This window comes from Pelmatolapia mariae, linkage group LG5 (genome assembly GCF_036321145.2).
Source record: "Pelmatolapia mariae isolate MD_Pm_ZW linkage group LG5, Pm_UMD_F_2, whole genome shotgun sequence".
NCBI lineage: Eukaryota > Metazoa > Chordata > Actinopteri > Cichliformes > Cichlidae > Pelmatolapia > Pelmatolapia mariae.
The window spans coordinates 18455393-18478120 of record NC_086231.1 but is presented as its reverse complement, the minus strand read 5'-3'; the positions used below and the strand labels follow the sequence as shown (position 1 = coordinate 18478120).

Genomic DNA, 22728 nt, shown 5'->3' with positions numbered 1-22728 from the left:
GAGCACAGACTGCAAGCCAGGCCTTCTCGTCTAACATCAAGGTCTGACCTCATAAATGTGATTCTGGAAGAATTATCAAAAATTCCCATTAACACAATGCTAAGCCTTGTGGAAAGCCTTCCCATAAAAGCTGAAGGTGTTAAAGTTACAAAGGGTGGGCCAACATCATACAAAACCCTATGGAATAAGAAAGGGACGTCACTCAAGATCATATGAGTGTGGAGGCAAATACTTTGAAAATATAGTGTATTTTATAATCTCATTAAGAGTTATCGTTGTACGCTTTGGAGAACGACTGGGCGACAAAGAAATATGGTTACTTCTGGTTTACATAAATGGTAAGACATTAAATTGTTCTAGATGGCATTTTAAAAGTATTAAGGTGACCCTTATAATCCTATGGGCAATAATTATTTTTTTACAAGCAGTGTTTGAGTTTGATATTTTCGGGTAGAGGAAGTCTGAAGTGGCAGAAAAGTCTGTTAGGTTGCTGAAGGACGTGTATGAGGACAGCGAGGCAGTGGTCAAATACGCAGGAGGAGTGACAGATGGGTTCAAGGTAGGGATGGGACTGCATAAGGGACTGAGTCCAGTCTTGTTTGCAGTGGTGATGGACAGATTGACAGATGAGGTCAGGCAGAAGTCTCAGTAGGCTATGATGTTTGCAGATGACATTGTGATCTGTAGTGAGAGTATGGAGCAGGTGGAAGAGAGCCAGAAGAGGTGGAGGTATACTCCAGAGAGAAGAGGGGTGAATGGTAGAAGCAAGACAGAATATGTGAATGCGAGGGAGACAAATAGATAGGTGATGATACCAAGAGCAGAGGTAGTGAAGGTGGATGAGTTTAAATACATAGGGTCAACCATTCAAAGCAACGGACAAGGTACAAGAGAGGTGAAAAAGAGAGCACAAGCAGGGTGGAGAGGGTAACGAGTGTCGGGGTCAACAGAATGATAACAGCAAGAGTAAAGAATTGCTTCCCAAAATTTAATCAAAAGAACTAATTTAGGTGTTAATTTCACTGCATTTTTCCTTTTTGTAATATGTTAATTAGTGTGTTTAATGAGGCATTGCCTCATTTGCACATTTTAATATGATTTTCAGAAAACTTGTTATACAAAGACAACATGTATAATGTCTTAAGTTTCTTGTGATGTCTATTAGTTTAAAATGTAAAAATGTTATAGTATAAATGTCACAATACATTTTTTTTTATAAAAATGAGTTGTTTTGTTTTGTTTGTTTTTTAATACTCTGAGCCTACTCAAGTAGCAGTTACAGCCACCAGACATTCCCTTTTTATACTCTGACGTTTTTTTACAGAGTCTACAGAGGGAGTTGTGTATATATCATTCAGAGCCATAAATGTATATTTCTTTTTCATCCTAAAAGTATTCAAAATATTATGTTTATTCATTATTTGGATGTTTTCTGTGTAAAACATATCACTTAAAATCTATGATTTGCACATCAAAAATGTCTTAACGTATATCGCTAAGTGGGAAAGTGAGACTTTAGTTTTGGTTAAACAAGGATATGATGGCAGTCTGTCATCTCGAGCAAAAATACCCCGTTGTTGGCCATGGAGGCCTGACTGTCCTTGTTTGTTTTATGTATTTCTCTTTAATTATAAAACGTATCTTAATGTGTCTCTGCAGGGTTCCAGAGTTTGTGCGTGAGAAGCGTTTCGGCAACTGGCTGAGAGATGCACGCGACTGGGCAATTTCAAGGAACCGTTACTGGGGCACACCAATCCCCATCTGGGTCAGCGATGACTTTGAGGAGGTCAGGAAAACACATACATGCACTTCATACTCTTTAATAGAGTACTTAATGCTGATGATAAGTCTTTATACTTTATCACACATTTTGTGTCCTTACAAATACCAAGATAGTTCTTCTTTTCTAAAGAGGTAGCGCTCAGAGTTCAATCTGGGCTAAGCAACAGAGGCAATAATTGAAAAGTTAAACTCTCACTTTATTTATCATAGAAAAGACTGGGGCTGCAATATTACAGAAATCAGTTCTTCTCAGAAATTGCTTCTGTGAACATTTTTCTCTGTAATGATTTAGCATATTAAAATCTTTGTTGTGTATGTGGAGGCTTGTGTAGCAGACTTTTTGGCATGGCAGAGCGAGGTGACCATGGTGTCAAGCCAGAGAGTGTAGCGTGACTCCGTGTTGCAGTTAGCTACCCTTAGGCGCATTATAGAGTGCCTCCATAAACTCAACACATGAATGATTCATTAATGTAAACAGCAAATAATCATGAACTAAAATGTCTTTGGTTTCTTTTCATGCCAGTTGAGGTAACTTCAAAGGTCTTTCAAGACAAATGGCTTCTGTTTTTGGGAGAGAGGGTGGTGGTAAAGAAGCTACTGAAAAACACAGCAAGAAAGAGGGGTCAGAATAGAAATGAAAAATGAGAGGTGAAAGAAGGGGAGGATAATAAATGAATGAGTTAAAAGAAGCAGACAGTGAAGAAGCGAGCCAGACTGTAAGTGTCCATTTTGTTATGGACGCTCCTTGCCAAACCCAGCTGACTATGTGAAGTAGACTGAACCAAATAGAGATGTCAGAATTGGGTTGTTTGAGCATTTGAAAAATGAAGTGTTAGTCCCCTGGCTCAAAGAGGGACAGCCAGCGACCTGCTTGCTGGAAATAGCTCTGACTGTTTCCAGAACACTCGCACTCCCTGGTGCCTCCCTCACTCACCCACTGCAACAAATGACACACCCAAATCTGAAGCTGTGAGCGAGCGTTATACGTTTCAGTACAACTTCAGTCTCATCATCACGGTTTTCTTTTGTTCTGTCGCTCTGTGTTCCTGGCTTTTTGGGTATGTTTTTTTTTATCATTCTGTCTTCTTTATTTGACGGTGGTGTATCTGGGCCATGTTACCTGGTGCTCCAGTGAAACTAGAGCGGAGCCTACAGGTTAGCTCTCTGGGGAGACCAGATAACACACTTTACCATACTTTCGAAGGTAAAGTTACTCGGGAGCTGTGTAGGCCTAGTTTTAAGTTCCGTGCAACAGTACAAACATGTAAAATTTGCTATCAGAGAAGATTGAGAACAGGCACTTGTTACATTTTTAAAAACCAAAGCTCTCAAGTTGTTACTTAAAGTTGTTTAACTGTGTCAGCTGTGATTTAAACAAAATGCACTGTATTGTATACTGCAATCAACAAAAATATGTATTTCTCTAATATAATGTGAAGCTTGCTAATAGCTGTACTTAATACAACTGCAGTGTTTTTTTATTTAATTAAAATTTGTAAGGAAACAAATAAAGGAGTATGCCAAATAATAATAGTCAATTTGAACAGAAGGAGCACGGTAAATAAAAAGTGATTAGGTTGTTTGCTCTGTGTTATCATCAAGAAAATTGCATCTATCCACTTAATCTAATGCTTACATCTGCTGCTTTATATAAATTCACTTTTTTTGTTATTTCAGTGGGCTGGTGTATAGGACCTAAAGTGTGGTTTCAGATAGTGTGAAATATTTTAATTTATTTAGATTAATTCTTTGTCAGACCAAAAAACAAAAGTAATAATTTTTCATGCTAGAAAAAAAGAAAGTTGGTACATTCTCAGAACAGAGAAGCATCAAATTATATTTAGTTGGTAAGTGAGATGTTCTCCTGTTGATCAATTGGTTATATAATTGATTAACTTTCTAATATTTAAAAAAATTTAATGAATGTGGGGTTTTTTGCTTACTGAAGATATGCTCTGTGTGTGTGGATACTCATTAGGTGGTTTGCATTGGATCCATGGCCGAACTAGAAGAGCTGACTGGAATCAAAGTGACTGATTTGCATCGGGAAAAGTAAGTCACAAATTAGCAGCTATCCAGTTGAACACGTACTCAGTGTTACTACTGTAATAGTGAGTCACACCCTTAGACTGTACAGGAATCGACGCACGGTGATACCTTTTTGTGAGGTCGTGTGTGTCATTGTGCAAGTTTATTTTTCAATTCTGCATCAGATTCCTCAAATGTGACCTGTCTTCCTGAACCAGACGGGTGTTGTTGTGCATAGATCACCTTTCTCTTCCGCCCTTCATCTACTAATTACCTTTAATCGCTTCCACAGGGCTGGCCATCTTTAATTGATGAGTGAGAAAGGGCTTGCTTTCACCAAGCTTCCATGTTTGTTTTTCTATGCAGGGCATGACGTTTGTAACAGTAATCTGAATGATTTTAGCAGCTTTCAAGATTAGAGACTCTAATTAAAGAATATCTGATTAGCCATTTAGCAGTCAATTGGATGTTGTCTTTTAATGTCTGGAAAGTCTGCAATGTTTCTAAAAACTTAAAATCCAGAAGAACCTTAGGCACACCCTTAGATAACCTGACTTTTAATACACTTCGTCTTTCAAGACCCAAAAACCTGGATCCATGGCACAACTCAGTGTGGGTGCATCATTAAAAACTTGGTTTGTTCATGAGTGCTTGCATAATAAGTAGCCCTAGAGGCATACTAAAACAGCTTCAGTGCACCCTGGCATTGATTCTCCAAATCTCTTGAACACTAATAGATGAATTAACACAGTTTCTCAAAAAGATGTTTTTACTCATCTGGTATTTTGATGGTGGTTGCTGAATTCGTTAGCTTAACATGTTGGTCCAAAATTTCCCATTAGTGTGCACCTGGTTGAGATCCAGTCACTTCAAAGGCCATAGCATATTGGCATGTTATTTTTATATTCATCTAACCTTTTTGGAATGAGTGGAGCCAGATGATGCCAAAATGTCCCGTCAGTTTCACCCCAGCCCTTCATTATAGAAATCAAGGTTAATATTTTGCCTCAGACTCATCTACCCAACTGTAGATGATGACTTACACCATGGATGCGACATAGTTCATCAACAGTTAATTCTGGTCTAACCAGTCCTTAACGTGTGCCTTTTAAAGAAATCATTTTCTTTATTTAAAAAAAACAAACCAAAAACTATGAAAAGATGCTCATGTGGCGTGACCAAATACTGAAGATTATACTTTTGCCTGCATTGCATAACAACCTGCAAAAATAAGAGCTGATGTACTGCTCAGAATATGTTAACTTCACTTATTTTTCACATCCTTCCTTCAGTAAATTGAAAAAGAGGCTTCTTAAGAATAGAAAAGCACTTTTATGTAATTGCTTAATCTACTTTTCTTTGGACGTCCTGGGTTAATGTTTTTTTTGTTCTTGCTCTTATAAATAAATGTTTAACGGGTTTTGGGGCTTTTCTTGCTCTCTGACACTTGATAATTAAGAGAATATTCAGGTGCATCTGTTTGTCTCAGGTTAGCTTAATTTATCAAAAAAATGACCAATTTTATTTATTGGCTGAATCTGACCAGATCAGTAAACCAGTAAAAAAAGAAAAAAAAAGGAAAAGAAAACTCTATACCCTTTTTTTACCCAAAGCTGTAATAAAAAAGCTTAATCCAGTAAGAGCCAGCTTTATATTACCATTGTTCTCCTCTTAAACCTCATTCTCAACAGTGAAAGCCTATAAAATCCTTGTTCTGGTCGGCAGCCCAAATGCCTCAAAACCTTATTCCATGTAATGCACATCTGTTTAAGAAGTGCCTTGTGATGCTAACCAAACTCAAAATGAAACAGAAGTCCAGCTGTAATTGCTTCTTCTTATTTTCTGCTGGTTAATTTTTTTCTTTCTGCTTTATCTGCACAGCATCGACGATCTGACAATCCCCTCACGGCGTGGTAAGGGTGTGCTGCGGAGGATCACAGAGGTGTTTGACTGCTGGTTCGAGAGTGGGAGTATGCCTTACGCTCAGGTTCACTACCCCTTCGAAAACAGGAAGGAGTTTGAGGACAGTTTCCCAGCAGACTTCATTGCTGAAGGCATTGACCAGACCAGAGGATGGTAAACTGAAGATGAATGAGTGAACTGATGAGTGACAGATAAGAAGTCGACACATAGAGAGCTCCCTGAGTAATTAAATTTAGGGAAATCATGAGAAAAGATCATTGGCAGATGGAAATACAGTTCGGATGAGTGTGTTGCTGAAATATGACGTACATTTATTTTTAACTGTATGAAATTATATTATTAAGAGTGTAATTTTAAAATCTCTGTCCAACCTAAGAGGACAAATTTATTTTGTGTTATTGTCGCCCTGACCTACTTGTCTTTGTACCCCACTGTAGGTTCTACACACTGTTGGTGCTCTCCACAGCCCTGTTTGGGAAACCACCCTTCAAAAATGTCATTGTTAATGGACTGGTGCTTGCTAGGTAAGTCTGTCTGCTTAACAAAACATCAGTTTACTTACTCAAAAGGTGACCCATTTTTATTTTCTTCATTATCTGCCCTAAATATGCTGTTACTAATCAAAAAATGCCACTGAAAGTAAACATAGTGCATCTCCTTTAAATGAGCTAGTAAAATGTATTTTAATTAAAGAATAACACTTTTTTTGCGTTAGTATTTGGGTCTCCTGATATTTGATAACTTTGAAATACCATTTGCAGCTTATTCATTTCTTCTTAAAATGTTAATTTTCACAAACTCATCACTAATGTGTAGTTTTCGGGACTTAATGGAAAACTCGTTTGCGCACTTGGGGCGATTTTCAGCTGAAGAATTGTGCACTGAGGAGTATTCATGGCTCCAGGATGGCAAAACTGGGACTGACTCAAATAAACCTCACTATTCATTTTCCCAGTAATCAACGGATATTTCATGTACACAGAGGAGAACTGAGGTCTTTGGAACAGAATAAAATTCAGTAGCAGGCTCATATTTGTTTTCATTCTTTAAGAGGACTTGCTGACAAAGCAAATATTCCGGGCTATTTTTCCTGCATATTTTCTGTGCAGAAAGTTTCTATATCCCAACACATATTGTGTTTTGTGCTCTCTCCCCACTAAATCCACTATTTACTTCACCTCATTACCACCATTTTTATTTTAGTTTTCTTCCCCCTCAGTCACCTGCGTATTTATCCCATCTTTGTTTTTCTTTTCCCCTTTTACTCTTAATCAGTGTGATGTGTGTATGCAGCATTTAGGCTTCAGAGCCGCTGCTTCTCTGCAGCCTTGGGGTCTAAGTGCAGCTCTATGTTCGCCGGCCTACTGACCTGGAAGGACTTGACTAATTTGAATATTAAGTGCATGGTTCCCAACATACAGTTTTATGCATGCCTGCGTATGTGCATTAATAACTTTGCTTGTCTCAATCCCACAGCGATGGACAGAAGATGAGCAAGCGCAAGAAGAACTACCCAGATCCTGGACTGATAGTGCAGAGCTATGGAGCTGATGCCCTCAGGTCAGCTCTGTGAGCGAGTGTGTGTTTGTGAAGCGTGAGCGCTTGTGTGTGCCGGTGGCAGGGTGTGGGCTAACTTCACTTGTGTTTTTGTTTTAAAAAGTCTGAATTGCTGTCTATGCTTAAATACAAATGGGCCCACTCCTACATACATTACACACACACTCATGCACATTACATGCATACAAACGCCCCGCTTTATACATTCTTTCTCCTTTGCCCCGAGCAGGAAGAGCGCTATGGCCATATGGCCTAATGAATAAACCACTATGCAGTTGCACCATATGCTCACATATACACTGATGAGGAGAGAGCTGGTAAAATGAAGAGGAAAAAGGCAACAATCTGTTTCTATTTGAGGCCTTCATTTTTCACTTTTCTGGCTTTAATCAGTGCTTACAGTATAACCATTATGGTGTAGTGAGCTTCAAAAGGCAGACTGATGTACAGACTATAAGGACTTTTTCTTAGTACTTTTGAGTAGTGACAACTACGTCTCCTACATATTTTAGCAGTCGAAGATTCTGCCTATTCTGTATTTTTTTTTCTTACAAATGAATCTCAGTGTTGCTGCTGTTAAAATTACTCATTGCTTGTTGCGTGAAGTTTCATCATCATTCAGCTTGCTTACAGAACCCCCCCCCCCAAAAAAAATGTCCATCAGTGTGCTGATGCCTGCCAGAGAATATTACGCTAATATGCGTTATTTGTCAACTGTGGCTTTAATGGAGGCAAGAAATTAATTTGCACTGTGATGGCTGCTGCTGGTAAAAACAGGTTTTGGCACAAAATGTCCTTGAAGCATTTCAGGGTGGACATGTGTAACTTTATATTCAGAAAATGCACACTGTCACATAGCTTTATTTTAGTACTTTTCAGAAAGTATCCGGTAATGTTTTCCTAGCATTTATAGAGAGTTTTGTTCATTTTTAACTGAGTTTTGGACAAAACTCAGACTCTTTTGTCAGTGCAGCTGGGAGCTGATAGGGCTGCTTAGAGGCTTTTGCTCATACCTCCATACACTGCTGGCTGCTGGTGTGTGTTTAATGTGTTTAACAGAATTTTAAAAGAAAATCGCTTGTGTTAGGTTTTAAGAACGCACTCTAATCCACAAATATTGATCTTCCAAAGTGGCGTAAGACAGAAATGAACATAAATCAAACTTATTAAACCATAGCTTTGGTTCAGCTTGTATATAGCTCACTGGTTTCCATAAATCAGCTTTGGCATCTTTGTCAAGATGTACATGAACTAATACACTAAAATAAAAACTGTCACTTCTTGCATATATTGTTGATGTGAAAATTAATATCATGCATCATGTTCTATGTAAGTCATAAAGTCATGACCCTCAGCTGTGTAGTGTAATAACAACCATTAGAAAGACTGAATGTAAATGAAAGTCACTGTGTATTTAAAATGGAACTGAGAAAAATAGATTTTCAAAAGTAAAACTCTTTTCATACTTTGGTTGTAACGAGTGGCATAAATGAGGCACTTTCATCCAGAGAACTGTCACTGGATATTTGCCTTCTCTGTAAACCTTCGAGATGGTTGTGAAGGAGTCAAGCCATCAGCAGGGGTTGGTTGGGGTTATCCTTATTCAGTACCTGTATACTCTCTGTTTTCTCTATTCTCAGTCGCTAATATTTGATCTGCACTCACCACCTCCTTCACTTCCACTGTCCCTCTCTGCAGACTGTACCTCATCAACTCTCCTGTAGTGAGAGCAGAGAACCTGCGTTTCAAAGAGGAGGGTGTGCGAGATGTGCTAAAGGATGTCTTCCTGCCGTGGTATAATGCCTATCGCTTCCTGGTGCAGAATGTTCAAAGGTTACAGAAGGTACATTTGCAATGAACAAAAGTCAGACTCATTATCTTTACAATTCCTGCAGTGTTCCTCTAGCTTTTCCTGCTTCACAAACCACAGCACTTTCTCATAATACGCGAGTTTGCTACAAATATCCGCCAATTAATTATTATTTGGTTGTTGCTGGCACAAAAAAAACTTGTTGTTGTTAATCCAAAGTCTGCAGTAATAACTTGTATTATATATAGTGTTATATTATATATTATATTAGTGTTTAATGGATGGCTGGGTATTTCAGCCTAATTTGAAAAACTTGGAAGCTAGATTCTGCTGTGCATATTTATATAAAAAAATAATAATTATTATTCATTTGTATTTGCTCAGTATCTTGACTTACCTAATAATGGGATACTTACTGAGAGTAGCTTTGTGTGGCATAGTGCTCCTAAGAAAATAGTAATTACCTGCAACTGCCTTTAAGAAATAACTAAGTTTAAATATAAAAAGGACAGGAGAATTATGCGATTTGCCAGTTCTCCACTTGTTCGTGATGACTTTTAGATTTGCAGTCCTTAGGGAGAGTCATGGAGTACAGTTTAAATCCAAGTTTAAAACCAGAACCCAATAATGCCAGAAAAAAAACATGAATGAAGGTGCAACTTCAAGCCCGACTGACATCAACAGTGGGTTGTGTGAATTTTTAAGTCAGGTGCTATTAAGCTATTGTTAATGGGATGAGTTGATTAAAAGTTCAGATTCAAAAAGATGAAATAGTGCAGCATCTGTGTGTGCTCAAACTTTAGAGCCCATGAACGCCAACATATTTGATTAAGAGCAATTGCATCCTCTCACTACATTTCCCTGCAATCTATCTGCTGTCAAGTCTGTTTAAAAATGCCAAAACGCTTAAAATACCTTAGAAATTGTAAAGAGCAGATCTTAGTTCTTGAACCATTTTAATATCAGGCTGTTTTAGGCACTTTACACTCAGAAACAAGAGTCTGTATAATACTTGTCCAGAGAAGCAGTTGCCTCTTAATATTTTTCTGGTTAGTGAGTGCCAACTGCAGTTATAACACTGTGCATGGAGATGGCATGGGTATCAAAACTACAGCAGCAACCACTTTCCTTCCCTGTAGATGGTACACATCAGCATGTTCAAACTGATATACCACTATTTTATTCAACTGACTGTGCCACAGTTTAGAAAACAGCACAACTTCTGCAAATCACCCATAAAACTAACCACATCTATGAGCTCTATTTAAGGATTGTGCTCATACGCAATTTATACCTGTTTAAAAATGTGGTTCATAATGCTGCTGTCATACAAGAGGTGGAATGGTTGGAGATTGTGGCATGACCAAAAAGTTCACACTGCGCATATTGTGAGCTTTGGTTCTTTTTGCCTTTAAAGTGGTGCCTTAAAAAAGGAGGCCAGGTTTGCAACCACTTGCAGTCAGTTGATATAACCTTTCTTTTTATAGGAATATTATGGCAAAGAGACATGTTGCAGGCATCTTGCCCTTGTTAGTGCAGGCTCAGATTGTTTGCAACATGTTTGCAGTCTGTCTGCATTTATAAATTAAATATAAGTTATTTACAAACCTTCACTAGCATGTCAGAGTGTGATTTCAGTCAATCTGAGTCAAACCAAGATTGTTTGGAGATAGGTTGTCTCCCACCAAGATACTGGTGTGATGACCTTGAACTGCCCAGAGGTTGAGGGTGTGGCATGCTCTACCTCTGGGCTAAACTACTTGCAGTTTGTCTTTGACAGCAAAAAAAAAAAAACAAGAAAAAAAAACCACACACAGCATAATCAGTGGGTAACCACAGGTTTTCCTTGGTCACAAGGAGACTCCCATCTTATTTTTATTCTGTGACTGAGCTGTAAGCGTGGCGCTCCAAACTACTGCTGCTTCTACTTTTCTTATTGATGCACGAAGCATATTTTTGGCAAGTTTTCTAATTCTTCACCTTATGCTCTTGTAAGAGGAGCGAATAGCATTAATTTGCATCTGTGCTTGAGCAATGATTTTATATATATGGCTGTATGTATTTACATCTTAGGAGGAGAATATTCACTTCCTATACAATGAAAACACAGCAAAGAAGAGCGACAATATCATGGACAAATGGATTCAGTCATTCACGCAGTCCCTCATACAATTCTTCAAGGCTGAGATGAAAGGTGAGACAGACGCTCTTAACACATGCAAATGTTTCAGTCATTTTACGTGACAATGACTCATAATTCTCTGGAGACTTATCCTATCCTAACCCTAACCTTAAACCAGCAGGGGTTGAGTCCCCACCACCATTAATAGATTTATATCTAACTTTTATATCCTTAAGTCCTGCGTGCAACTATTTATGATGTTTCTCTTTCCAGTGTAATTAGACTGACAGTTTTTTCTGGTCACAGCTTACCACCTGTACACAGTTGTGCCTCGTTTGGTCAAGTTTGTTGACATGCTCACCAACTGGTACGTCAGGACCAATAGACGCCGCCTGAAGGTGAGATCACAGCTCTAAATCTGTTCTTGTTTTTATGTAAAGAAGATGTGGGTGAAAGCAAATGATATATCACTCATACTAAACTCTAAATGATGTATATACAAAAATAGATATATATATTATTACACTTTGCAGAATATTTTCTTTATTTGGTGCAGAACACAGTCTTGTAATTACTAAATGAATAGTATTAATTATTTATTTAAACTACTGTTAAAAGCATCTTTAACACATCCTTCACCTGTGAACATTTTATAGAAGTGCGTTTTTAGCCATGCTTGTGAATAATTGGTTCATTTCAACTCAGGGCACATGCACTAATGTCAGCGAGGGCATTTTTTTTTTAATCTTTTTACTGTTCCAAGGGGAAAGAACTTATTGATGTGCATGTGAACTTTATAGGGCGAGAGTGGCACTGAGGACTGCTTGTGGGCGCTGGAAACCCTCTTCAGTGTTCTGTTCTCCATGTGCAGGCTGATGGTGAGTCATCCGCTTTCTGTGTTTTAGTGTGTGTGAGACTGAGAGAGAGGGAGAGAGAAGAGATTGCATGAGGAAAATTTCTTGTGGTGAGGTTGTGCTTTTGTGTATGCAAGAAATAAAAGCATAAAGCTGCTATTGTAAAGGTGTGTTTGTGTGCACACTTAACTATGAATAATTCATGAGTAGTAGGAGTTTTTATTTATAACACATTGATGTTTGCATGTGAGGCATGAGGCTCGCTAAGAATCAGTAATCCTAACACAGATCAATACAGATCAGCTGTGTGGTATACAAATTAATTAGCCATGGTTGGAATAGAAGAGAATCACATAAGAAGTAAACTCACAGTGGCACAATTCTGTTTGATCTTTAGCAACAGTTAAGGGGAAAAACAACTACATAAAAATTGCGCTTCTGACTTTTAGACCTTCTTGTCTGAAAAATGTAAATTAACTACATTTTTACTCATCCAATAAATGTTCCTCTTTCTCTTTTTCTCTCTCTCTGTACTTGCTTTCTTGCCTTCTACCCCTTCAGGCTCCTTTCACACCCTTCATTACCGAGATGATGTACCAAAATCTGCGTCACCTCATTGACCCTGCTTCTGTCGAAGAGAAGGACAACAGCAGCATCCACTATCTCATGCTGCCTCAAGTCAGGTTGGAAAAATCCTTTCAGTAATCTGAGAGGAATTTTTTTGCCACTTAATGTGTTTATTATCATTACTGTCAACAGTAGATCACATGGATACGACAAAAACAGAATTCGCAGCCGAGGGGACTCTATTGAGCTCCGCTCAGCTCTGCGGTGTTTTTGTCACTGCTGTTCAGGGAAAAAACAAAAACACCAGGCGAAAGAAAATGAAAAGAAATCACATAGAATGGGACAAAAGTTTTTCATTTAGTAGCTTCAGTTCCAGATCCAGTTATCAATAGTTGTTGGAGACCCAGCCAGAGCTAAATAGAGGGTAATTGATGGAATATCCAAGTTGCTGGAAACACAGTTGAAGATGTATTCTGATATTGTTTAACGATTTGAAATGAGGAACAACCTTTCTTGATTAAATATTAAATGGTACTCTAAATCAGGTTCTCATCTACAGATAATTCAAGTACATTTTCATATAGATAATCAGCTGACCGTTTAGTAATACAGAAGACAGAAGTAACTCTTCTGTCTTGGACTCTGTCTTCTGTCTTGGCAGCAGTAGTCCTTGTTCTGCTGTGCAGTCTTGGTTAGTTTGGCATAGCAGCACATGAACCATGCTCTGGTCAGAGTGGCCCTCCAGCTCACAGCAAATCTCCCAGAAAGCAGAAAAGGTCTACCATTGCTAGTGGCAGTTCATCATGGTGTCATAAAAAGAGGAAGTGCTATGGGCTGGCAGGTTAGCATGACTTAACTTTTAAAACAGGATTGAAGAATGTGGGGAACCACCTCCAACTGCAAGTATATTCTGCAATTTAGGTGCATAAGTAAACTAAGAATCTGAAACTGTTCTTCAGCCATTTTAATCTAACCAAGGTCAACTGGGTTCATTGGCTTTTCTTGGCACATAGCACTCAGCAGCAAAAACAGAAAGCACACTTGTGTTAGCTCCTTTTCTGAGAGGATATCCACTGCTTATGTAGTCTAATCAGGGTCAGCCACAGTGTGTGGCTGTACTTTACCACAATTGTACTGAACTCTTAACTCTTCAAAGTAGATTTGGAGAAGTTTTCAGTATTTTCTTTGTAATTTCCAGGCTTTTCTCATTCTGTCCCTTAATTCCTGTTGTTCTTCATCTTCATCCATTTATCTTTGAATGTTTAGATTGTTTGCATATTGAACACAGTGACCCTAGTTTTTTTTTTAAAAATGTGCCCCTCATTACAATTTAAAAGAAGAAAAACAATTCTTGATCATTCTTAAAATTGCTATTTGAATGGAATAGCCAGCTAAGACTCTTTGATATCGAGAGTTACTTTTTCAATTTTTTGTTCACTGCTGTTTTCTCTAGAAAATGAGTCTGATCCTGTTTGGGGTTTTTAGGATAATATCTTTTTCTGTCTTTAGACAGTGTTATAGTAGACATTTTAGAAGAGGCTGAGACATATTCATGCAGAATTGCACAGACCCTTTCTTGATTGTCGGCCCTGCAGAATGGATATAGCTCACAAAATGTGTTCTTTTCATTTCCTTTCACTTCAATTACTCCAGTAAAAATTGTGGCTTGGCGGCTGATCAGTTTTGTAATGCCTGGGAGGAATTTCTAATTGCCCAAACTTAATTGCATCATCTTTAACTATAAAAAAGTTCTGACGTGATTAAATATCCATTTGATTTAGCATAAGGAAAATAGTTTGTGTAATGGTTCATATAATCTCCCCTGTCACTTAGGCAGCCCTCAGGGCTGATGCTTTATTAGCTGCTTGTCCTTCCTGCTGTCAAATGAGAGTACTTCACCTTCCTCCCAAAGGTCAGCTACCAATCAGCTGGTGGGAACAGCCGCTCGTCAATCACCTCATTAAATGATTGGTTGTCCCTGGCCACCCACTCCTCTTGTTTTACTCCAATGTGGCGTGCACACTGAGAAGGCACAAGCCACGAGTAAATGAACAAGCATTGTGCATAGTTCTGTGTGCCTGCAGATAGTTAGGGATAATATTGCTATTATGTGTGATTATTAGTGGCTGAACAGCTCTAATTTGAATTCAGAGGTGGAAGTCTTGTTGTACCTTATTAGTGGAGCTAAATAGATGGTTCTGAACTCTGTCTTTTATATATGCGGTACTGACCCTGCTGTTCTCTAGTGTTTTCCTCAACAGATAACCCAATTAATTTCTTAAATCACCATTAACGAAAGATGAGGATTGCTTTTAGTGGTAAAAATGCTGCTGTCCACCCAAGTATTCCCTACACATAGTTTTACAGAATAATGTATATTTATCCTAAGAGGATGTGTTATTGTTGTGAGTGGAGACTGACGTCACATGGCTTAAATGAACAGAGCTCAGTCACTTCTAGTTTCAGTTGATGGTATTCCCATTCCCAATCTCATTCTCTCCGGTGTCACAGAATAGGCTGAGTTATCCAAACACTGATTCTCTCACTCGGTGCTGTATATGGTAACATGAAAAGTATGACACTCAATATTTTTTTTTCTGTTTTTACAGGGAGAATTTGATTGACAAGCGCATTGAAGGCGCCGTCTCTCGGATGCAGTCTGTGATTGAGCTGGGCAGAGTGATCAGAGACAGGAAGACCCTGCCTGTCAAGGTAGATTACCATTTTGACCCTATCCACTTCTGTAATCCACTGGGATCTACATTGTATCTACTCTATAGGAAACATGATTTAAAATGCGGCAAGAAGAGTCTTTACTCAATGGTCACGTACTTCATTTCTCCAGGACTTTCATGCACATTTTACATTGTTTATCAGTAGATTCATCCATTGCCTTCTTGTGATGTGATTGAAAGCTTATGAAGAGGGCTCTTTCAGATAAAATGTTGGACTTAATTTGAAAAGCACCATTGGAGCTGCCAAAAACAGGAATGCATTCAGAAAAACATAAAGAGACACAATTTAAACACAGTCAGACTCAATCAGATGTGATGTAATATGGACCATGTCTGACTCAGGTGCTGGATCATTTCCTGAGTTACTGCCATATTATGTTTGTTTTGCTTGGTAGTAGTATTCTTTATTTATTTTGGGTAAAAAAAAAAAAAATTATAGAAGACTCAATAAATGTAATTGTCCAAATGTAAATAATAATAATAATAATAATAATAATACTATATAGAAAGTTCTGTTTTAAAAAATGATCCAATATATAGCCAAACACAGGATTTAAGAATTGCAGTTTTGCTTTTTGTTGCTCATTTTCTCGTAATTGCAGTAGATTGACCCTGTGTCAAAATGTACTTACTTTTCATACTGTAACAAGGTTTATGATGAATTGGTATTTTACTTTACAACTACATTATCTAAATGTAGCTGTAGGTGTATGCTAGTTTGCATTGTGCATGCTTTTTCTTTAATGTTGGTTTTAGCTTTTTGGTTTGTGTTACAGTACCCATTGAAGGAGGTTGTAGTCATCCACCAGGACCCAGAGGCTCTGAAGGACATTGAGTCACTGCAGAAATACATACTTGAAGTAAGTAAATTAGAAAAAGTAAATAGAACACCCAACCGTTCAAACATTTATATTGTATTGTGTATTCATATTGCATTTTTTTGTTTTGTTTTGTTTTTTGGTAAATTGGGGAGATTGATTTGCTTTTACTCATGCACTGTTGGAGGGGGTATTTTCTTGTCACTTTCTTGCAAAGGTTTTCCCCAGCCTGTAATTTTGTTGCTTTACTGTGCTTTGATCAGTACTATTTAACTTATAATCTAAAGAGAAACATCCCTGGAACCGTGTTTACACTCCAAAGCCACTGCTGTTGATTTGATAGAGGGGATGAACATCAGAGGGAGTACATGTTCACACGCTACTTGGATCTTTAGCTGTAATTGAAATTTCAGTGTCTGTTTCGTGCAAAAAGAGGGGCGAAGCGCATGCCTCTAAATGTTTTTTAACATTTGATCTACCTTAGTTGCCACATTTCTCAACTACAAAGTGCAATCACAGGCATGTTTTCTTTTTTAAGAGCATATCATAAGTCTTCTGTGTACCAATGTCAGTGTGTGCTTATTTACTAGACAGTGAGGATCGATTCAGGTGTGAGCTGGATTAATTCAGGTGTTTAACAGGGTTGCAGACTAATCCCCATTGTCTTTAAATCCTTGAAGTCCTTACCTTTTTATTTTTCCAACAAAAGAGGACATTATAGTACTGTCATAAAGAAGAATGTTTTCACCTTTGCAGGATTTTTGTACGTCTTTGTTTCTTGAAATTGGAAAATTGATTCAACCCCCCACATGACTGCGTTGACGAACATTAACACAACTTTTACAGAAAAGAGCTTCTGCTGCGTCTTCTGCTGGATCCTCCGAGCTTTATCTTAGTTCTAGCCACTTCTTATCTATCACTCTGTTTGATTTCTGGTGGGGAGGACATTTAACCTTGTCAGCCTCTAGCTTTCCTTCTAGTAAACAAGGTTTATTCAGTCAGAATTGAGAGCAGTGGAGGCCTTGCAGCCTGGTAAACAATCTTTGGAAGCTGAATTTTTCTATTGTTTCTTAATTTCTATAAAACCACATTAAGTATAGATTCATCTTTAACCACAACAAAGATATTTTATGTTTTAGGTTTGACCTTTTTTGTGGCCAGTGTTCGTGTGTCTGACTTGACGAGTACTCAGGAGCAAGAGAAATATTAACTAAGATGCAAAAACCGATTTACATGTTTTTATTGTCCTTGAGGAACAGGTAAACATTTAATATAATTGAATGAATTCTCCTAACATTCAGGGAGGAGAGGTTGGAGGCAGAGGCAGACTGGCTGTTGTGGCCATCTGAATTTTAGCTTGGGTCAGCTTTGCTTTGTTGACAGTCTTGTTGGTGACTCTGTCAGCTTAGTTTCCTCTGAGCTTTATGTCAAATATGAAATGAGTTGCTTTTTTGAGCTGACAGCCTTCCTTCATTGTAATGCACCAGCACACTAAGTCATCACACAAACGTTCCCCTACACAGACTAGCAGAACCTCAAAGCCATATTTACCCTCAAGATTAAATGAGCTATTTCTTTGTGAAATCAACCCATTGATAGAATCCCATTTTAAGTAAGCTTATATTTTCAACCCCCCAGTGCCCTTAAGGTTTATACATCGACCCTCTACAGTAAGCTTATCTGTGCTCTCTGTCAGCAAGTCAACTGTGCTAGAGCTTGATCTCAGTCACAACCTACAGCATTGTGATTGACTGGACCCATGGATGGCAAGGCCGGGCGGGTGTCAGTATGGCTAAATTAAGTATTGCTGATATGACTGGATCACAGATGTCTCTCTCTCTCTCTCTCTCTCTCTCTCCCTCCCCAGACTGAAAAATGAAATATTGACTGAAAAGGGGGGATGGCTTATTGGAGATTTACAGATTGACTGGCTTACTGATTATTTGATTTCAGGGCTGATGTACTCTTTGAGTGAATGGTGATCATTTTTGACTTGCCCTTTACAACACTGGTATATAAAGTTTTTAACTTTTGTATTGTTTCAACTGAGTAGAAGTATCTGCTTGTTTTTCTACATAAATAAATAAACCTTAACTATTTTCTCTGTTAACAACTGAAGCCCAGTGAGTTTATTGGCAGGTTCACATTAATGCTCCTTTCTGATCTAATGGGAACAGCCTTTGTAATGGGCAATGAATGAACATTTTTAAAAAGTAAAGAAAGGATTGGACAAGGACCCTTCAGCCATGTTGCACAGTTTGTCTGTTTGTTTGGAACAACAGCGCCAGAAGAGCCAGCTTATCCAAGCAGTCAGGAGATGCATAAATCAATCATTTATCAGTCAACTTCTATTAACAGCAAAACTTGAGTCTATAAATCTTGTACATTGTGAGTGTGCATGTACGTAATCATATGTGTAGTAGTAATACAAGTACAGTAACTCCCCTGTAACAGTTTACTTTAGCTTAGGTTTTGCTTGAAGTATACCAGAATAAGATGTTGGTATGTCATTACAGTGAATTTTATATTGAGTTCCAAGCACATCCATAGTACGAGTGACCTACTGTACACTGTTTTTGTACCTGTATCAGTCTTGGGCAGATGACATTGTATTTCCCAGTGTGGGATATTAACAATTTTGCAGCCAACTAAAAGACAATGACATGGTGTGTTTGACTATTCTTCATTCCCTAGGAGCTTAATGTGCGACAGTTGACACTTTCAACAGACAAGGACAAGTATGGTATCCGCCTGAGAGCCGAGCCAGACCACATGGTGCTGGGCAAGAGATTAAAGGGGGCCTTCAAAGCCGTCACTGCTTCTATCAAGGAGCTCACCAGCGAACAGCTTGAAGCCTTCCAGAAGAAAGGTAATACTCTGTGCCAAAAAGACACTTTGTGACTAAAAATTTAAAAAAATAAATAATCACAAAATTGTTTCAGCAGTGTTGATGAAAATTAGCGGCCTTATGTTCTGCATTGACTTCATCTTTATGTATCCTTTTTTTTAATGTTTACTTGTTTTCTAGTTGTATTATCAAATTATTAATCAGCTGGCAGTGATATTGCTAAACAAATAATGAAGTGGTGAAGAACAGTCAGTGTTAACGACGAATCCTCGACGAGGAAACCAGGGTTTGGATTTATCCTCTGAATCCAAACCCTAGCTGGTCTGGAACAGGGTAGGGATCAAAGCAATGCAAGGTATCTTGTCTCTCCAATTATAGAAAGATGAGGAGAGCCCCCAGAGTCTTTGAGGAAGGAGGCAGAAGAGGTCAGCTGGACTGTGGGAACTTAAGATTTCCAATAACTTGCATGTTTGAAGTCCAGCCAGTTGTGAGGGGGAAAGAAGCGATGCATGGAAAGAGACAGATGGTAGAAAAATGTTGGAGAGAGGGCACAGAAAGAAGAAAATGTTTATAGTACTGCAAAGTTACAGTTCATCAATTAAAATTGAACGCAAGCCATGATGTGAAACTGCTTGCTATTAAACTAAATGGAAGCTATGAACAACAGAAGTCCTTTGTTTTTGGTTTGCAGATGAGTTATATTGATCCACTAGTGGAGCATTTTGTCTGTCTGAACAGTCAGAGTGAATGAATCTTACCATGGAAAAAAGCTAATGGCGCACACTTTAGTTGAGTCCACTTTTAAACTTTTTGTGTAATTTCCATGACTCTAAAAGCGAGAGATTGACCGTTAGGCTAGAAAGTGATTGTAGGTTGTGGCCAATATTCATAACCTATACCTTTTGATGCTATTACTTTCATGAGGTGGAAGAATAATGGTTAAGATAGAAGATGTAAAACAGCAACAAAGCAGGGAGGGACAAAGGAAATTAAAGCGTGGAAATCTCAGATTAGAGAGAAATGGAGCGACTGTTTCACCGAGCCTCCGGGTGAGGAAAAGTGAAGAGGACAGGAGAACACGGTCATGGTTTTTAGTCAGAACAGAGATATGGGTAATTGCTGCCACTGGCAAAATGGAGATATGAACCTGAGCAGATTGCATTTGCTGTATTGTTTTAAAGCTCAGATCTAGTGCGGATGCAGCTAGAAAGACTTAAGTTTTAAGTAATATTAAAATACAAACAAACATCAGTCCAGACCCCAGAAAACAAGAAAACAAATTAACTTTCAAGTTATAAATGTAAAGAGAGCACTTTATTCATTGTGATTAAAACTCAAATCTCCTTTAGAAGTCCTGTCAGGAGATGAACTCTTCCACCAAATCATTGGGCGTGTTTATTTAAACAGAGATATAAATAGGTTTCATTTTTAACAGTGTCTGCAGCCAGCTTTGATTCATTCACAACACACATCAGTAATCATTATGGCAAACCTTTTTTAAAACACTACAAAACAAATAATCCATTATCTCTTGCCAGCATAGTAATCCTTGTAAAACTAGACATTAGAATAGAAATGCAGATATTTTGTTGCATTAATTCATTATCAATAATTTTAATCATACACTAAGTATATTGTTTAACATGGTTATACAATCCACATGTCATCCTTTTTTTTCCTTAGGAAATGTTGTTGGACTAATTACTATTTATTGAGATTAGAAAAGAAAAGATTTGTGGTAACCAACATTTTCTTACTTAAAATACTCAAAAACTTTGTTTATCTTGAATTGATGAACGTTATATTGCTAAATGTATATATTTATGATGAATTATCTGCTTAATTTGCAGGCTCCATAGTGGTGGATGGTCATGAGCTCCATGAGGAGGACCTGAGGCTTATGTACACTTTTGATCAGAGCTCAGGCTCTGCACAATATGAAGCACACTCTGATGCACAGGTAAACCCAGTGCTCTTGGTATTACAACCCTGTATCCAAAGAATTTTGGCCACCGTGTGAAGTTTAAATAAAATGCAAGGAGGAGTTCTTGCCAGCTCTTTGCTTTGGCTGCCTGTCGATGTTGACTATATTCAGGTGCTCAGTGTAATGTGACTAGATCTAAAAAAAAAAATAAAAAAAAAGAACTACTCTGCTGCTGTTGCTACACCAAGCTGCCACATGCTGTAAATGCATTTATGTTTCTTTACTGTGAGTGTGATGTATGAAATTATTTCACAGCTAAGTGGAATCAGTATATATGCATTTCCCAGAGGCCCTCTCTAATCAGTGCTCTTTCAACCGCATACATGCCACACGGCTGCACCTTAATACCAGTTTACTGAGCTGGCTTTTTAATTCTCTGTTGCTCACTCGCTCACACTGACTCTTCAGCTTCCATCTGTCTGACGCTCTGTTCTCTCTCATATTCTGTTTCTCCATTGTTTTATGTGTACATTCACTCATCTTTCTCTCTTTCTATCCATGATAAAATGAGAAGCAGACAGTATATCCTTTACTGCTGCCTGGATGTTGTCTTACATTTTGACACTGTAAATGTTTGGGCAATAGGATAGCAGACTAACTGCTTAAAGATTGCTCTTGTCAACTCTAAATGTCAACCTTTTCAAAGTAATAGTTTGTAACAATGAGGTAAAGGACTGGGTGGTTCAGTTTTAAAGTAATTTAATTACACTCACTGGCACTTTTATGTATATCTTTCTAGTACTGGGTTGAACGGCCTTTTGCCTTCAGAACTGCCTTAATTCTCTGTGGCATAGATTCAGCAAAGGACTGGAAACATTCCTCAGAACTTTTGGTTCATATTGGCACGATAACATCAGACAGTTGCTGTAGATTCGTTGGCTGCACATCCATGATGATAATCTTTGGTTCCACTGCATCCCAAAGGGCCTCTGTTGGATTGAGATCTGGTAACTGTGGAGGCTGTTTGAGTTCTCCTGTTAGAAGGAGCCATCAGAAGATGGGTACTGTGGTCATAAAGAGATGGACATGGTCAGTAACAATACTCGGGTAAACCGTGGCATTTAAACAGTTTAAACGATGCCATACACATCACCACATCACCATAAGCAGTCTAAATCATTGATACAAGGGAGGATGGAGCCATGTTTTCATGTAATTTATGCCATCCAAAAGTTGAAGCGGATTCAAAGTCATCTGATGAGGCAGTGTTTTTCCCAGACATTTATTGTCCAAATTTTGTTGAATTGCAGCTTCAGTTTCCTGTTCTAAGCTGACAGGAGTGGCGTGGCAACCAATGCAATATTTTGTTCCTGTAATCCAAGTTTGATATTTTGTGCATTCAGAGATGCTCTTCTGCATACCTTTCTTGTACCAAGGGTTTATTTAAGTTACTTTTGCATTCCTCTCAGCTGGAAACAACCTGGCATTAGCATTTTTGCTCATGAATTGCCAACAAGTGTTGGCTGATTAGATATTTCCATTAACAAGCATTTGAACATCTGTAGAAAAAAACATGGCCGCTGTATGTGTATATTAGGAGATTAGTAATGCTTGAAGATCTTTATTTTGTGTGAAATTCTTTCTTTTTGTGACTCATATTCAGTTTTTGTGGGTTGTGCATAGCAGTAATAAGAGAAAATTTAACTATGGAGTTCGTCAAAGTTGTATGCCAGGACGAGCACATTTCACCTCATTGTTTC

General features: G+C 38.2%; 1 protein-coding gene across 1 annotated transcript in view; it reads left to right on the top strand.

Annotated features, from left to right (window-relative positions):
- iars1 (isoleucyl-tRNA synthetase 1) overlaps nt 1-22728 on the top strand; it is a 60208-nt gene that overhangs the window by 29798 nt on the left and 7682 nt on the right. The window contains exons 14-27 of the mRNA XM_063473984.1: nt 1660-1786; nt 3761-3834; nt 5692-5886; nt 6171-6257; nt 7210-7293; nt 8989-9133; nt 11174-11294; nt 11529-11620; nt 12023-12100; nt 12638-12759; nt 15253-15355; nt 16155-16238; nt 18891-19065; nt 20895-21004. Of these exons, the coding sequence (XP_063330054.1) occupies nt 1660-1786; nt 3761-3834; nt 5692-5886; nt 6171-6257; nt 7210-7293; nt 8989-9133; nt 11174-11294; nt 11529-11620; nt 12023-12100; nt 12638-12759; nt 15253-15355; nt 16155-16238; nt 18891-19065; nt 20895-21004 (1597 nt within the window). The remainder of the gene's footprint in view (nt 1-1659; nt 1787-3760; nt 3835-5691; nt 5887-6170; nt 6258-7209; nt 7294-8988; nt 9134-11173; nt 11295-11528; nt 11621-12022; nt 12101-12637; nt 12760-15252; nt 15356-16154; nt 16239-18890; nt 19066-20894; nt 21005-22728) is intronic.